The sequence below is a fragment of the Danio rerio genome, chromosome 3 (assembly GCF_049306965.1).
Source record: "Danio rerio strain Tuebingen ecotype United States chromosome 3, GRCz12tu, whole genome shotgun sequence".
In the NCBI taxonomy this organism is placed as follows: domain Eukaryota; kingdom Metazoa; phylum Chordata; class Actinopteri; order Cypriniformes; family Danionidae; genus Danio; species Danio rerio.
Window position 1 is genome coordinate 32,891,284 of NC_133178.1, and position 16,406 is coordinate 32,907,689.

General features: G+C 37.7%; 2 protein-coding genes across 40 annotated transcripts in view; both read right to left on the bottom strand.

Moving 5' to 3' along the window:
- The window catches only part of ighd (immunoglobulin heavy constant delta), a 184,658-nt gene that overhangs the window by 106,362 nt on the left and 61,890 nt on the right, over window positions 1-16,406 (bottom strand). For 3 of the 39 annotated variants that reach the window (XM_073944678.1, XM_073944679.1, XM_073944662.1), the window contains exons 1-2: window positions 12,160-12,283; window positions 11,778-12,084 (exon numbers count right to left, since the gene is read on the bottom strand). The exons of 27 other annotated variants lie outside the window; for them this stretch is intronic. In XM_073944678.1, coding sequence (XP_073800779.1) covers window positions 11,778-12,084; window positions 12,160-12,205 — 353 coding nt within the window. In that variant the 5' untranslated portion in view covers window positions 12,206-12,283. Of the gene's footprint in view, window positions 1-8,260; window positions 8,560-8,641; window positions 8,769-9,731; window positions 10,046-10,171; window positions 11,120-11,777; window positions 12,085-12,159; window positions 12,284-13,422; window positions 13,739-13,822; window positions 13,978-16,406 lie in introns of those variants that run through there. 9 more of the 39 variants (XM_073944675.1, XM_073944660.1, XM_073944670.1 and 6 more) reach the window with 6 other exon arrangements.
- LOC137489848 (immunoglobulin gamma-1 heavy chain) overlaps window positions 1-16,406 on the bottom strand; it is a 92,960-nt gene that overhangs the window by 64,255 nt on the left and 12,299 nt on the right. The window lies entirely within an intron of this gene.

The following is a 16,406-nucleotide window of genomic DNA, read 5'->3' on the forward strand; positions in this document are numbered from 1 at the left end:
GGGCAGGAGGGGCTGCCTGCTTTCGAGGTGAACGCCGCGCCCGCTTGGCCGGAGGCGCAGGCGGGGGCGGGGCAGCACTCGTTGGCGGGCGCCCTCGGCGAGGAACAGCGGAGGTGGATGGCTCGGCGGGCGGAGCGGGCTTACGGCCACGCCGATAGATGACATTGCCCATCGCATCCGACTGCTCTTTCACCGCCTTGAATTCCTGGGTGAATTCACCGACGGTGTCGCCGAACAGGCCAGCCTGGGATATGGGCGAGTCAAGAAAGCGAACTTTGTCAACGTCGCGCATATCGGCCAGGTTTAGCCAGAGGTGGCGTTCCTGAACCACAAGTGTGGACATCGTCCTCCCCAGCGCACACGCGGCGGACTTAGTAGTCCGAAGAGCATAGTCGGTCGCGGTGCGCAGCTCATGTAATAAGCTTGGGTTGGACCCGCCCTCGTGCAGCTCGGCCAGCGCCTGCGCTTGGTAGCGCTGGTAGGTGGCCATCGCGTGCAAAGCAGAAGCAGCCTGGCCCGCAGCCTTATAAGCTCTGGCTCCGAGGGAGGCAGACAACCTACAGGCTTTGGACGGGAGGCGGGGCAAACCCCGCCACGTAGAGGCGCCGCGCGGACAAAGATTGACCGCGATAGCGCGCTCCACTGACGGGATCGCCTCATACCCCCTGGCAGCTCCGCCGTCAAGGGCGGTGAGAGCGGAGGCACTCGCAGCACGGGCAGAGAAAGGTGCCCTCCCCTACTGTGCACTTCCGGGAAGAAGGGGACGAGAGGCTTCGAAGGCTTCGCCTTCTGGTCCTCTACGTAGCACCCATCTAGTCGGTCCGGCCGCGGAGCTGGGGGATAAACCATCTCCAACCCCACGGCCGAAGCAGCCCGGGAAAGCACGGCTAACATGTCCGCTTCAGGATCCGATTTGACAGCGCTCACCTGCCCGGAGGGGGCGAGCGGGTCCGGATCTTCGTCGGACAGTGAAAGCCCACCCTCCGATGCCGCGGAGGACATCTGATCTCCGGTGTCAGCGAGTGTGAGAGCTACCATCTGGTTAGACGGATCACTCTCACCACCCGAAGCTTGGATGGAGCGCCGTGAGGAGCGAGAGGTCCGCGAGCCCGTGGGCGGCGGATTAGCTCCCGCTGAAACCCTCAGATCTGCCCGAGCGCCCGCTGCTTTTTTAGAACAGGAGGCAACTGGGGTGGCTCACTCTCTTGCGAAAGTTAGCCGCGATCTTAGCTGTGCAACGGTCATGGCATCGCAATGACGACATGAACCGCCCGCGAGCACCGCATTAACATGCTGGACCCCCAAACATGCAATGCAGTGATCGTGTCCATCATCCGGAGACAGGAAACCCCCGCATCCAGAAACGCACAGTCGGAGCGCCATCCTGAAAAGGACGTGCTGCACGACTGTGTTGCTCTTTTAGGAAAGTTGCAACTATACGCACCGCTCTGGAGGACCGGACCCAAAGAACCGCAGGCAAGGGAGTAACCCAGCTCGACCGTCTGCCACCGCGAAGACCCACTCTGGACCGGGAGACACACTCGTTCGCTCTGAAGTGCTGATCAGCAAGAGGAACCCTCATCGACTCACTCAGAAAGGATCTGAAGCGAAAAGGATGGCGTCTGCTGGCTTCAGGTGTGCTTATATGCTGAGATAATTGCAGATGTCGCACACCTGCGCAAGCTTACGCTGCCAATTAATTTCATTCATTGGCCCGTTCAATACTCTCCAGATAAGCGGCTTCTGATCCGAATCCTCCCATTCATGGCACTGAAGTTCCCCAACCGAAGGGGAACTGATTTTATTCTTTAGTGAATCTTTGACACCGTTGCTACTGGAAGATTGAAACCAGCCAATCCATTCCATGGGTTTCCCAGCTGAATGTCTGATCCAGTTTGTATAGCCACCACCTGAGGCTGAATATCCAGTGATCTTACAGGGGATGGTGAATGTTTCACCTGGCTTTACTACCGTGACTAGAGGTTAATCCAGTTCAATACAGAAATAGCCTATGAGCAATTAAAATATACAGACTGAGATTCCCATTTCATTTTTTTAAACATGCCATTTGTTTGTTAAACTAAAGATACTCACAGTGTGCTGTTGCCAAAAGCAGCAGAACTGAAATGCAGTCCTTGATTCTGCTTGTGTTTTCACTGTGCTCTGCTTTGAGAGCCTTTATCATGTCTGTGTGCTAAAGTGAGAGAAGGGCAGAGATTTGCATTGATGTAAAAATCTATCTGATGATAGTTATATGGTGGTTGTTGATAATGATGCAGACAACAGAATAGCAATTTATAAATGTGTTTGATAAACTTTATTTTCAACTGCACACCATTATTGATTGAATTCAATTTTAAACAAACAAAAACACTAATGCATATTAGCTTTTAAGCATAAAAATGATTAAGGAAAAAAGATTTTAAAATAAGGAGAGTGAATGAACACATTTATTTACCAAATAGATGTGTGTATTTTTTATGCTGACATCAAATTAAAATATATATAAAGTGATTTTATATACATGGAATGCATATGGAATGCAAATAAATAAATAAAGTGTCTATTTAAATATATCTATATAGCTTTTGGGGAAATAAATATGGATTAATTAATGTTGCATCATCATTCAGTGCAAAACATGTACATGCAAATGAGGGAAACAAGCTTATTTTAACCTCTGTTTTATAAAATAGGCCTGAACTAGATTTTTGGCATATCAGCTGTTGCTACATTGGATGACATTTTGTTGGTTGTCTTCTGTAATTCATAGTAAAATATAAGAGTCATTATATTTTGATTAAAAAATAAACAAAAAAATACAAGGAACACAATGTCTAATTTTATGTATTTTTTTTTTAATAATTCATTTATTTGATTGAAAAAGTTGTTCAGTGCAGAGTTTATTGTACAGGTTCTGAGGCAGTTTGTAGTGCTCTACAAACAAATGTTTACATGACGATACAGACCAAGTAAAATAATATAATAATAAAATATCAGTTTGCAACATCAAGCAGCAGACCAAGCAGTTTTTAACGTCTAAAAATGAACTGAAGTGAATGAGACCGGAAGTCTCGAGCCAAAAAGATTCAAATGGCTGCGCCCGCTTGTCGGCAAAGAATAAGGTGTATAGCGAGCAAAGAAATATACTGCTGTGTCCTCAGTGTTGAAGATTCTTCCTGTTAAAAAAGCTGCATTGCTGGAGGATTCAGAAGAGAAGCTAATTTTTTTTAGCGATTCTGTGACCTGGCCTGGTGAAAAAAAAGTATACAAATTATATTGCAAATATATTTTTCATTCCAATAGTACATTGAAAGTATACTAACCAAAAAGTATACCTAATTGAAATATATTAAAAGTTTATTATTACCATACTTTTATATATAACTTTTAACACACTTAAAACTTATTGTAATTTAGAATATTTTCTAAAAATATATTTCAGAAAAATTTACTTAATTAAATGCTTAGTTTATTTTTTACAAGTGTATTTATTTAGCATTTGATGGTAGTATATTTTAGTATTATTTTAACTATGCTTTGAAAATGAACTTTGTATGAATGTTCAAAGCACATTATTAAATAAACAAGTTGTATACTTTGTTAAATTTTGTAGTAATTTTAGTGTAAGTTTTCATTCATGCAACTAAGTTCATTATACTTTTAGAAAGTAATAAAATATGTCAAATACATCTATCTAGTTAAAACATTTGTAAATAGTGTGCAAACATATATACTGTAAAAAAAATTCCCAGAAAAATATTATTGTGACATTATGGTTGGCACCATGATTACAGCAAATAACTGTAATAAAAGGGCTATAACAGATTAGTTATAGGAATTCAAACTCTTTATATATTAGCATAAAATTGATAGAGTGGTACAGGCTCTCTCTCTCTCTCTCTCTCTCTCTCTCTCTATATATATATATATATATATATATATATATATATATATATATATATATATATATATATATATATATATATATATAGTTAAAGTCAGAATTATTAGCCCCCCTTTTAATTTTTTTTCTTAGTTTTCATATTTCCCAGATGATGTTTACCAGGGCAAGCAAATTTTCAAAGTATGTCTGATAATATTTTTTCTTCTGGAGAAAGTCTTATTTGTTTTATTTCGGCTAGAATAAAGCAGTTTTAAAAAAAAGAAAAAAATTTAAGGTCAAAATTATTAGCCCCTTTAAGCTATATATTTTTTCAAGAGTCTACAGAACAAACCATTAGTATACAACAACTTGCCTAATATCCCTAACCTCCCTAGGTAACCTAATTAACCTAGTTAAGCCTTTAAATGTCACTTTAAGCTGTATAGAAGTGTCTTAAAAATATCTAGTCAAATATTATTTACTGTCATCATGGCAAAGATTCATCAGTTATTAGAAATGAATTATCTAAAATTATGATTAGAAATGTGTTGATAAAATCTTCTCTCCGTTAAACAGAAATTGGAAAAATAAACAGGGGGCTAATAATTCAGGTAGGCTAATAATTCTGACTTCTACTGTAAATGACTCCCTTTTGTGGTATACAAAAAATATGTGGTAACATTAATAATATACATTTGACAATTATTTTATTATTTTAATAATAGCCTATTTGTAAACCTGTAAAATAAATACAAAAACACTTCCAGCCCTCAAATATATGATGTCAGTGTAAAGTGTTTGTATAAGCAGGTATCATGTGTGTAGATAATTGTGTTGATGAAGTGTAGATGTGTTTTTGTCAGATTCTGTCACTGAACTGAGCCACTGTGGCTGTCTTGCACAATAATACACAGCTGTGTCCTCAGTCTGCAGGCTGCTAATGTCTAAGTACAGCTCATTTCTGCCCGTGTCTCTGGAAATGGTGAAGCGACTCTTGAAGGAGTTCCCAGAGTCTATTGATCCACCACTCCATATAATCCCAATCCACTCAATGGCTTTTCCAGGAGGATGTCTGATCCAAGCTGTGCCATAATCTGTAAGAGCGTATCCAGAAATCTGACAGGACAACCTGACCGACTGACCAGCAGTTTTAATCTGTGCAGGAGACGAGGTCAGGGAGATGCCAGAAACATCTGTAAAAGACAATAACATATCTGTTTCTAGTTAATGTTTGTATCATTGATAAGCAAAAAAAGATTCTCCCTTTACTGATGTGAATGAATCCACTTACATGGGAAAAAGGCAAATAAAAGGAGAAGAGTTTGACTCATGATTGATTTCAAGTTCAGACAGACGTTCACACAGCTTTATCCTGTTATTAGTGGTCTGTCTCTGTTAAGGAGGAAATGGTGACTCTTATTCTCTCATGTGGATGGTGAACATTTGAATATTATAATTCGGGTTAAATAAGGATGTGATTTTGAACATTCAGTGAGCTAAATCTTGCTTTTAAAAGCAGTTTGTGCTTTTGATTTGCAAAGACCTATTCTCTGGAGTTCAAAACATTATTATGCAACAATGCAATATGCATTTTTCCATACTTTTATGACTTATTTGTTCTTACTCAAAATATGCGTTTTTAAACATCTTTTTCTCTTTGAAAGTACAGAGTTTTGAAAGCTATTTTAAAAATGATTTTTAAAAAGTATATATTTTTGCTTCTCAGAAAAAATTTAGAAAAACACGAGGTTGAGTAAATGATGAGCTTTTGGTTAAAATGTATTTCATTGTATCAATACAAGGTTAACAATATAATATTCAGATATTCCTCTGTACATATAAACGTTGACTGTAGTTCTGGTAAAGTGCGTGTGCTGTTTTCAGAATCTGTGGTAGTCTTGCACAGTAATACGCAGCTGTGTCTTCAGTCTTTTAACTCTGTCCTTAAAGAGTCACTCTGTTGCTGGAGTCAATTTTGCAGATGCTGAACTTGTTTGCCAGTGAGTCTTTCTTAGTTATGCCTCCACCTCCCCATATGTGCACAATCCACTCCAGAGCTTTTCCTGCAGGTTGTCGTATCCAGGCTGTTGCGTAATTGTCATTTGTTACAGAATATCCAGACACCTCGCATGTGAGAGTGAGTTTCCCAGCTGCAGAACTATAGAGTTTGGCTGAGTGAGGATGATATTACATTCCACACCTGTGAAAGAGAGAAAATAACAATACACACATTGGTAAAGTTAATATAGTGGCCAAATATCTGTGTGGTATGACCTGCTGATAAAGAAACTCAGAGGCCATAGCTGAAAAAAGCAAAATTAAAGCTGCAGGGAACATGATTGTTGCTGATTCCAGCTCTCTGCTCTACTGCTATGAACAAAACAAAAAAATATTTTAAACACAGTGAGGGGGCAGGAAAAGCTGAGTACTTTTACATATGTTAAAAAGATGAAACATACAAATCTTACCATCACTTGAAGCAATGAGAAAAAAAAAGTTTAAAATCTAAATCATAATCAAAACCTACTTATATTTATGCACTTGCCAGTGAGAGCTTTTTAAATTATTAAATTTAAACAAATTAGTTTAATTTGTCCCTTTTTTTCTCTTTATAGGGCACTCACTTTGGCACTCACTGTTATTGCAAGACAATTTAACTGTTATGCCTAAAAAGGAATATGATGCTTTGTAATCAGTGTCAATAAAGTGTGTTAACATATACAGTTTCTCCCCGATAACGCACTAATGATAGGAGGAAATACAAACAAATTAAGGGAAAACTCAGTTTTACTGTACATATCAGTTAAATTTTACATTTTCAAGTTTGGTGTGAATATGTCAATACGTTACAGAGATAACACCGTAAGTCAATTTTTGCAAGCTTAAGGCCCTATCCCAATTCTACCACTTAGCCCTTACCCTTACCCCTACCCCTCATTTTGCGCGTGCCTTGAAGGGGTAGAGGTGTCCCAATTCTCTTTAGTTTGAAGGCATAGAATTAAGGGCAAGGGGTATACACCCCTTTAAACGAAGATTTTTCAGAACCAAGGGGTAAGAAAAATTTGCCAGAATACACCAACCAGTCCCTGGAAGTAAGGCGATCCACCATGTACCCGGAAGTTAGGCGATCCACAAATTAGTATTTTTTGTCATTATTATGAATTTTTACAACAAACAAACACGTTTTAAAATATTCATAACTGCGTTCGTGTCTTACCATCATGCTTTTAAAAACACTAAAATAAAAACAACTAGATTTCACAATTTATAATCCCTAATAATAACTTCTGTATAGCAGTCCCACAACATTCTGACACTCGAAGACACTCAAATGTCTAAAAAGTCTAGTTACTAAGAATAAGCTTTTCAAAGTGTCTGCTATAATGTTAATGTTGTTTTTGGTGTGTTTACATAGATAATTATGGCCACTGTCTAAATGCACAGTATTACGATCTCATTGAAACATAAGATCATTATGATAACGTAATATCTGCCTTCAGTTATTTCCTGAAGATAAATACCAAAAAATAACATAACTGGAATCACTTCAGCAGTCTAGATCATCTGATCTCATATAAAGCAAGAGATCGCAATGACATCTGATTGACCTGTGCAGGTGCTGTTGTGCTGTCCCAATTCTTAGGGATAAATTTTGAAGCACTTCCCCTTCACACTCGGTTGTAAGGGCCAGGGGAAAGGGGAAAGGGTAGGAGTACAAAAAAAGAATTGGGATTGGACCTAAGTTTGTTCGTAATTTAATTGAAAGCGGGTGGCCTAATCAACTTTTCCATAACATTTTTGTCAGCATGGTAGATGTGATTCAATTTTGGTGAAAATCTGACAAATGCCTAGGACAGGTTTGTTTAGGTTTTACAAATAATTAAAAATTGCAAAAGTAATTTCATGACAGAAAATGTTGTCAGGGTGCATTTGAATCAGACTGAGCCAAGGAATTAGAGCAAAAATTTTGATTGTAGCCCATTCGGTTCAAAAGTTAAAGATAAACATAAGTCAAATTTTGGACAAGTGGTGGCGCTAGAGAGTTTGAGTTAGAGAGTCTAAATTTGTTACGCTTGAAGATCAGACTATCATCTATCAGTGTGCCAAAGTTTGCGCAGATGCCACAAATGGTTCTTAGGGCTGCAATAGACTCTTTGAGCGGAATAAGAAGCCGGAAGAATAATGATAAGAACCGGAACAGATACAAAAGGTGCCTATACGCACCTTTAGTGCTTGGCCCCTAAAAATAATAATAATAATACAGTTGTAAAGCTGCAGAAACAGTTCAGCAAACACAGACAAAAAAGTGAAAACATGTTGATTATTGCATTCAGATTTTGTACAGTGCTGCAGTTGTATGCATCACTGTGACACTCTTGCACAATAATATACAGCAGTGTCTTCAATCTTCATATTATTCATCTGCAGATACATCTGGTTCTTACTGTTGTCTCTGGAGATGGTGAAGCGCCTTTGAACCGCCTGAGAGTAGTATATAGAACCACTGCCAGATGAGATGTATGCCAGCCACTCCAGACCTCCTCCTGCAGTCTGTCTGATCCATGACATGTCATAGTTACCAACGAATCCAGAGATTGTACAGGTAAGTCTGTGAGATCCTCCAGGTTTAATGACCGCTGCTTCAGACTCGGTCAGTGTTTGACACCAACAGACTGAAACACAAACAGCTGAACATGAACTTTTACAATATTATTACACATGAATAAACATGACTGTCAACAGTTTTCGACTTACATTCTGTGAGAGCAAACATGACAAAAGCTAGTTTGGATACAATATCCATTGTTATGTTAAAAAAAATAGAAACTTTACACAGTATAGTCATAAACAAGTCATAGGTCATAAACAAGTTTTGTGTCTCTGAATGAATAGTGTGGGGGCTTTTAAAGGGGACAAGAAGCTTGTTTGCATATGCCGCCGTCTAAAGGCACATTTACGTTTCTATGCTCTTTTTTTTTTTTTTTTTTTTTTTTTTTTTGGTGTTCATTTATAAGCTCAGACTTGGTAATTGTGTAAGTTAAGTGGCTTTTGAATTGATTCAACTACATTTTTTTCCCAGAATTATGAAAATGCTTCATTAACACCATTGCTGAATGAGACACAAGCTAGATTAGCAGATTAGCACTTTTGATGTATTTAATATTTAGTGGCATATTTTAATATTTTAAATAATATTTTTATATTTTCTCTGTAGTATCTTAAATGAAGTTAATAAAATGTTACTGAGTTTCATAGTATGTTGATGGATAAGCGTTGAGTTAGTTGTTTAAGATCTCCATCTCCCAGTTATTAATTAACAGGCAATGTGTTAAAGTTAATACAAAAAAAAAATGAAGATCCCTTTCTGAATTATTTTTAAATCTTTTTGTTCGTGACATGAATATTTTCTCCATAGTACATTATGTGGGCACTTTCCAATTGTTCCAATCCAGCTTGAGTTTATTTCTTCTTCTGACACAAATAAAGATTTTTTGAGGAATGTTGGAAAGTAGCAGCCCATGAGTTCCATATTATTTTTGTTTCTACTATATATATGCCAAGACTGCTGGTTTCCAACATTCTTCACAATATCTTGTTTTGTGTTCATCTGACAAATAAAAATTTCTGGAAGTTTAGAACTTTTAACACTTGGGTGAATTATACCTTACAGGGGTAGTTCTCTGCAAAGCAGGAAAAAGCAGTTATACTGTTGCTTAGTTCGTAATCTACCAGTGTCATCTGAATTTGTGTACTTAATAATTTGTTCATCTTGTAAGTTGCCAGATTGTTATTACTGCATTATACCCTTTGGGTTTATGTTCTACACTTCAGCCTCTTTAGTTATTGTGTTTCTTCTAGCACAGTAATACACTCCAGTGTCTTCAGTCTGCAGCTTTGTCATGTGCAGATACACCTGCATTTTACTGTTGTCTCTGGTGATGCTGAATCTTCCTTCAACGGCTTTAGAGTAATATTTGCCACTGCCACTTGGAGCAGAAATATGTGAGATCCACTCCAGTGCTTTCCCTTCAGTCTGTCTTATCCATGATATATCTGCATCTCCAACATCAATCCCAGAGAAAGTACAGGTCAGTCTGTGTTCATTGCCTGGTTTGATGACTACTGACTCTGATTCAGTCAGTGTTTGACCTTTGCACTCTATTGAGAAGTTAGAAATACATGAGATTCTACAGTTTTAGCAATAAATAAATAATAAAGTGGCAATTAATTAATGAAACATTAATAAAATGTATCAATGGATGTTCTTAAAAAAATCATACTTACTGTTTAGAGAGATTAATATCATTATTAAAAAGCAGGTAAGTCTAATAAACATTTTGCTGCAGTTCTTGTTAAAATCTCATCGACCAAACATCAGAATGGTTTTAAATATGAAGTGTATTTAAGGCACTCAGTCTATAATGTAATTTCAGTTTGCATAGCCCATCCTCTTCAGGATTTACATGAAATGCTTAACCCCAAACATTCACTCATCATGAAGAAATTATTGTTTCTTATGTGGAAATGTATCATATTTTATAGTTTTCAGGATCAAAATATTGACTTTGTGTCACGTTCCGGTAAAGGGAAAAAGGAGCAAGGACCCAAGCGCAGAGTGAAGTTGGATTTATTAATTAAAAAATAAAATAAAAGGCAAAAATAAACAACCCCGAGGGGGAAAACACTACTACAACAAACAATAAATCAAACAAACAAACAAACTTGACTGGGCAGGCACGACAAGGCAGGACTGGACACAGCAAGACAGGTAAACATCGACAACATATGATGACGAACTCGCAAAGGACTGAAAACATGAGGGGGATTATAAAGCAAAAAGTAAATTGACACACAGGTGAACATGACAAACTAATAATAAGTAAACAAGGAGGGTGGGACTAGACAATAGACGGGAGAGCGCATGACACAGAGAGACAATACAAGCCATGCGCTCACATAACACAACACTGAAGCACACGACAAAAAGCACGTGACCACAATGTAAACACCGAGCCACGTGCTTTGACAAAAGACGCAAGACACGAGCACACGATGAATGAAAACACTCACCATGCGCTCACATATGCAGCATGCATGCTTCATCCCAGCGCCGACCAAAACCGAAACCAACAAGACTGAGACGCTGGGAATGAAACACCATGCTGCTGACAGACGAAAACACAAACACGAGTACAAGAGCGCACGCGTCTGAGGGACGCAGAGCGCGCACGCGGCCGCGTCAAGCAGGAGCGCGCACACTCTGCGTACACCCACGACGGCGCGCGCGCACACAGAGACAGAAACAGGACCAGATACGAGTAGTGTCAGAGATCTGCCACCAAAACAAGAATTTACAAGATCAGAGTGGCAGAACCCTGACACTTTGAGTCAAATATTACTTAAATTCGTTCAGATTTAATAAGCAGGTGCTTATGGACTGTATATGGAGACTGTGTGAGTTATGTATCTTGCTCATTGCTCAACCATCTAGGCCAGAGGTGCCAAACTCAATTCCTGGAGGGCCGAAGCCCTGCACAGTTTAGTTTCAACCCTGCTCCAACACACTTACCTGTAGGTTTCAAACAAGCCTGAAGGACTCAATTAGTTTGATCAGGTGTGTTTAATTAGGGTTTGAACTAAACTGTGCAGAGCTGCGGCCCTTTTGGAACTGAGTTTGACACCTGTGATCTAGGCATTAATTTTATAATATTTATGATTTTTAATCCCGACCTTTACACCTTTAGTTATTTGTGAAGCTTTTTATAAAAATGCATTTAAATTTTCCAAGCAACACTGAACAACTATTCTGTTTAATTGTGGAAAAGTTTGGCATTTGTAGTGATTTTCTGCGTGCATTGTTTTTGTTCAGTCCTGCAGTGTTTTGTGCAACTGTGAGTCTCGTGCACAGTAATAAACAGCTGTGTCTTCACTCTTCAGCTGTTTCACCTCTAAATACAGCATGTTTTTACTGGTGTCTTTGGTGATGGTGAACTGGCCTTGTAAAGACTGAGCAAAATTAGTGCCAGTGCCACCATCAATTCGCCCGATCCACTCCAGTCCTTTCCCTGGTTTCTGGCGGATCCAGTGCATGTAGTAGCTGCTCATTGAGATTCCAGACACAGTGCAGGACAGAGTGACTGATTCTCCTGGTCTTTTCACCACAGAGTCTGAGGAGGTCAAAGACTGACCACGAACAGCTGAAAAACATGAAAACAATAGTTCATTTCTGCAGATTGAAATGACAAAAATAACAGAAGTGAAATCATTCTCACTTGAAACAATCATCAGCAGAACTCCAAATTGTAACACGTCCATCATAACCTCAAAAGAAATGAAGAGAGAAAAAGATAACTCCTGGACACAAACACTGACTGATGATTCAGTTTTATAACACAGTCCTGTGAGAATTCAAGTGACACTGATCCTCCTCTCTGTTAAAATCATTTGCATACAAAGAGACCTGCAGGTGTAAAAAGCACCTTAGCACACATGGCCAAATTCATGAAGTTCTTTATCTGCACTTATGTAAAGATTAAAAAAAACTCAATGGAATTGACTTACTTACAAATTTTAACAGACTGCAATTCATTTTTTCATGATTATTTCAGTATTTTGTTGCTTCTTTATTTCTTAGTTAAAGTGTTGCAGTCACAGACATCAAGGACACAAAAATGGACACAGACATATGATGCACATTAACCAACACCATTCAAAATTCAGATGACTTTAACTTGCTCACAACAAAAATGTATGTTTTCCATTTTATTCATACGACTTTTAAGTCAGTGTACAAATGTGAAATATTCAGAAATTCAAGACTTTATTTTGATACTTTATGTTGACTTATCCTGCACATATAGCTGTAACATTAGATTTTCAAGAGTTCACACTTTTTTGATACTTGATTATAAAACGAGGTAAGCATGCTGTCCCTGGAGAGAGCTCTGAGCTCATAAGATACTCGAGCCCGGGGCTTGCTCCCGTTTGCATGGTGAGAGGGGCATTTGAACTCAGGTAGGTCTCAAGAACTCCCTCTGGCCCCCCTGCCAGTTAAAAATGTATAGGAATACAGATTCATATAAATCGTTCAAAGATAGATCTAGGAGTGAGAGATGGTGGGTTAAAGAGCATTTTGCTGATGATTTAAGATTTGAGTGCTTGTATAATTATTGTTTCAGAGTGTTTAGTGTGATATCAGTTAGTATTGCTGCTGGAATCAGGTGTCTGTTGGACATGTTGGAAAATTATATAAATTTGAAATACAGTAGTTCAATATAAAATTATTTTCTTCCTCACAAATGCTCACATGCATTAAGGTAATGGATAACAAATTATACTGGCAGTCTTTAAAGAGTCATGACTATGACCAAAAAAGAAAGACTTATACAGTACTGATGATATTCCTAAAACTCACAGCTGACAGCTGGTACTTTATAACTACAATAAGAGGAAGTGTATTATTCATGTTCTAATAATAAAACTTTTGTCACTGTATTTCAGAGTTCTTGTAAAGCTGCTTCCTCAAATGGAGACACAGTGACTCCCGAGCACAGTAATAAACAGCCGTGTCCTCTTCTCTCAGACTCTTGGCTTCAAGATATTGCATATTTTGAGACACATCCTCACTCAGAGTGAATTGGTTTTTCATGGAATCTGCATAATCAGCACTACCAGAGCCAGAGTTAACTCTCCCAATCCACTCCAGAGCTTTTCCAGGCTTCTGCCGTATCCAGTGCATGTAGTAGCGTGTCATTGTAAACCCAGATATTTTACAGGAGATCATCACCGTTTCTCCAGGTCTCTTTGTCACAGAAGGTGACTGATCTAATCGAATTTCATCACCACTGATACCTGTGCAATAAAAGACAAAAAAGACTTCAGTGATGAACTTCTCACATGTTAAAATGCTGTTAAGAAAGAAAGTGATAAAATTACCTTGAAAGACAATCACCACACAGAGGAAATGCCAAATATTCATGTTCATGTTACAAAATAAAGAATATGATGCAGTAGCCAAAAAAAAAAAAAAACAGCTTTAATGAATGGAGATGAACAGACCGGGTCCTTTTTAAAGGAACAAGCAGAAGTCTGTTTGCATATGCTGCCCTCTAAAGGTATTTATTTTGTTTTTGATCTTAATACACTGTAAAAATGCTGGGTTTGTTTTATTAAATTTAACTTAAAAAAAAAGAACCCTGAAGCTTTTCAAAGTAATATTTTTTTTTATTTTAAGCCAGCAGTTTTAATGTCATGTGACCACATAAAAAATACTGTTTATGCTTTTAGGTATTTTTAATGTGAGTTGTACCATTTTGTTTGACATGTATCACCGTACTGAAAGCACCAGCAGATAATTGACTTCATTATTAAAAATAAAACAACTATCAATAGCATAACCTAATGTCATTCATTCATTTTGCTCCAGCTTAGTCCTTTTATTCATCATAGATCACCACAGCGGAATGAACTGCCAACTTTAATTTTTGACTCAACGTATTTTTTTCCTTGGGCAGAATTAATTGATTGATGTTAAGTTACATTTTCCATTTTCAACCAAGTCAAAACTATCATTTGAGAGTAATGCATACATTTAGCTGTAACAAAGGACAATCATTTTTAGGTTGTTCTAAAGCAAGATTATATGTAAAGTTTCTTTCTAAACTAATTTCGAGAGGATCACATGCTTATGATTGTTCTCACCTGTTCCCTCGAGGATCTCCTAAGCTAAGGGGTCTTTCCCGGGACAGCATGACAAACAAGCTTTATTATCAATCATCAGTTAAGTGTGAACTCTTGAATATGATTTAAGGGTAAAAAAAAGATAGCTTTCTACTTTGTAATAAAGTTAAAAAAAAAAAAAAATTTGTGTCTCTATATTTTCACTTTGTGTGAATGCAATTTATTTTCTTGACCACATATTTTTGATTTAGAATAAATATTTGTTGTTAAAAAAGTTAAATTATACTTTGAGAAAATTTAGCTTTAACTAATTAAAATGATTAGAATGAAGAACAAAGGCAGCTGCCTTTCGCCGACCACCCATGGGGGAACGCAGACTGGATGAAGGCAACAGAAAATCTGTCTCGGCTCCTTGTTAAATAGTAAATTAAGCAACTGGACTAGACTAGACTGAAAATAATAAATGCAAATGTATCTTGAATATCTGTTGAGCAAGAGAGTGTCCGTAAAGTTTAATGAACACAATAATCTGGCAATGAGTATCAAGACGGCAAGTATAAGTAGAGAGGTGAATAAATGGCTTCAGGTTAGAAATGCATGCGCTCCAGCGCTTGATTGTAAGGAGTAACAGCTGAAGTATACACCAGATTGAGACATGAGAGAGAAGTCCTGATCAAATCCAAGCCTGACCCTTGATAGCATAAAACATCCTATCTCATATGAAAACAATGGAGCCTCGTTTCACTTGTTAAGTATTATGTATAAAAATAGTGATAGAAATAAATTGTTTGATTTATACGTTCTTTAATATTGACGCTGAGAAATGAGAGATAAACTTTTTCAGATCAAATCTTAAGAGTTTTGCCTTAAAAGGTGTACAGATTATCCAAAGATGTTTGGGTTACTGCCTATATAATAAAAAATATATATGTTTTTCCCTGGGCAAAATATATTTTAAATTTGTGTTAAATGTTGTATCTGTAAGGTTCAATAAATCGAAAATATATTTAAATTCAGCATATACGTTTGCAACCTTCCAGTAGAATGTGTTTAATATCAATATATGGATATTCAATATTTATTATATTTAAAATGTATTTAATTCAATTTAAACAAAACAGTTCCAAACGTTTAGCAAGTATTAATATTAATCCATGTTCATTCTGTTGCAATGACAATGACACTTATTTCAAAGTGATTTATGATGACACAAACACAATACACAAACACAGTTCATTAAAGAACATAATGAAATGTCCAGAGATGCTTTAAGGATTGCAGTTAATTCCAATCTGGGGGAACTGAAACTACTTTAAATATGTCGAGCCATTTTTTTAGTAGTTTTAGATTTCAATATGTATTTTAAAATATAGTTTTGTAATTTTGTGTGACACGGTGGTGCAGTAGGTAGTGCTGTTTTCTCACAGCAAGAAGGTTGTTGGGTCGAGCCTCAACTGGGTCAGTTGGCGTTTCTGTTTGGAGTTTGCATGTTCTCCTCGCGTTTGCGTGGGTTTCCTCCGGGTGCTCCGGTTTCCCCCACAGTCCAAAGACATACGGTACAGGTGAATTGGGTAAGCCAAATTGTCCGTAGTGAGTGTGTGTGAATGAGTGTGTCTGTGTTTCCCAGTAATGGGTTGCGGCTGGAAGGGCATCTGCTGCATAAAACATGGCTGGATAAGTTAGCGGTTCATTCCGCTGTGGCGACCCCAGATTAATAAAGGGACTAAGCCAAAAAGAAAATTAATAAATGAATGAAATTTAGTTTTTTTGTATATTTTGCAGTTTATTCCAAAATATGAAATATACTGCACACTGCAATATATTTCAAAATATGTTTCAA